This window comes from Fukomys damarensis, unplaced genomic scaffold (genome assembly GCF_012274545.1).
Source record: "Fukomys damarensis isolate Sample0158 unplaced genomic scaffold, DMR_v1.0_HiC HiC_scaffold_59330, whole genome shotgun sequence".
In the NCBI taxonomy this organism is placed as follows: Eukaryota; Metazoa; Chordata; class Mammalia; order Rodentia; family Bathyergidae; genus Fukomys; species Fukomys damarensis.
The window spans coordinates 1-1,441 of record NW_022960242.1 but is presented as its reverse complement, the minus strand read 5'-3'; the positions used below and the strand labels follow the sequence as shown (position 1 = coordinate 1,441).

The following is a 1,441-nucleotide window of genomic DNA, read 5'->3' as shown; positions in this document are numbered from 1 at the left end:
AAATGTTACACAATGTTATGATTTTCTTTTTTCTCTACAGGCAACTGCTATTATGAAAATACTATGTTCAAAACATATTTGTGGTATTTCTTACATGTACATGTGGGTATATATTGTAACATTTGAAAATATTTAAAACTATACCCCATTTGTAGAAACATGGTAAAGCAAGGATATATCAGATTAGATAATACAGTACTTCAATTTGTTTGTGTAAAAGTTATTTTTTTTTATTAGATGTATTTCACTTTTTCTTGTTAACCTGTTCAATTAAAAAAATATCTGGGGCTATTTTATTTACCACCGAGAAATAAACCTGTGGCCATTCTCTAGTACTTTCCATAGGGCCACTTGCATCTCTTTGTTCCTCAGGCTGTAAACAATGGGGTTAAGCAGAGGGGTCAGCACTGTGTATGTCACAGCCATCAGCATGTCCTCACGGAAGGAGTCCCTGCTCTTGGGTCTCAAATAGATATAACAAGCGAACCCGTAGTGAATACACACCACAGTGAGGTGGGAGGAGCAGGTGGAGAAGGCCTTATACCTCCCCTTTGCAGAAGGCATCTTCAGAACTAAAGACAAAATGAAGACATAGGAAATTACAATTAAAATAAAGCTGCCCACTAACACAAAGGCACAGAGCATACAGATAGCCATTTCATGGAAGGGAGTATAATCACAAGCAAGGCTGGCCACAGGCAAGATGTCACAGAAGAAATGCTGAATGGTATGAGAGTCACAAAAAGAGAAGGTGAAGATAATGACAGCAATGCACCCTGAAACCAGGAACCCAATTATACAAGAAGCCATTATAAGCTGAAAGCAGATCTTTTTGGTCATCAGCATGGGATATTGCAGTGGGTTGTGGATGGCAATGTACCGGTCATAGGACATAGTGGCTAAAATGAAGCAGTTATTTCCTCCCAAACCAAAGAAGAAAAACATCTGCGTGGCACACTCAGGAAGGGAAATAGTCTTGCTATCTGACAGCAAGTCCACTAACATGCGGGGGATGATAACCATCGTGGTACAGGTTTCAGAAAAGGATAGGCCAAAGAGGAAAAAATACATGGGGGTGTGAAGGTTGTGATTGAGCTTAATGGCTACCATTACGGACACATTTGCGAGTAGGATTGTCACATGGGAAGAGAAAATCACCACAAAGAGAAGCGTCTGCAGTTCTGGGAAACTGGAAAACCCCCATAGAAGGAATGTGTTCCCTGTGGTGTGGTTGTCCATCCTTCTGGTGGCAGTATTTTACTCCCAGGTGTATATGTGCTTGATGCCAAGGCTCAGTTCTACAGCACTGATGTCACCTGGAGTTTAATCAAGGGCAGCTGTGCAAGTGTAAGATAACTTTTAATGAAGGATCCTGTAAAAAGAGAGTCAAATGCACCTGGCTATAAGAGTCTGAGTGAGGTGGGGAATTATTCTATTATGA

At 40.7% G+C, this 1,441-nt stretch overlaps 1 protein-coding gene across 1 annotated transcript; it reads right to left on the bottom strand.

Moving 5' to 3' along the window:
- Nucleotides 1-297: 297 nt before the first annotated feature.
- Nucleotides 298-1,239, bottom strand: LOC104872677 (olfactory receptor 10T2). Its single transcript, XM_010638989.1, has one exon. It carries the CDS (start codon nucleotides 1,237-1,239, stop codon nucleotides 298-300), a length of 942 nt encoding a protein of 313 aa, XP_010637291.1.
- Between the last annotated feature and the right edge of the window lie 202 nt (nucleotides 1,240-1,441).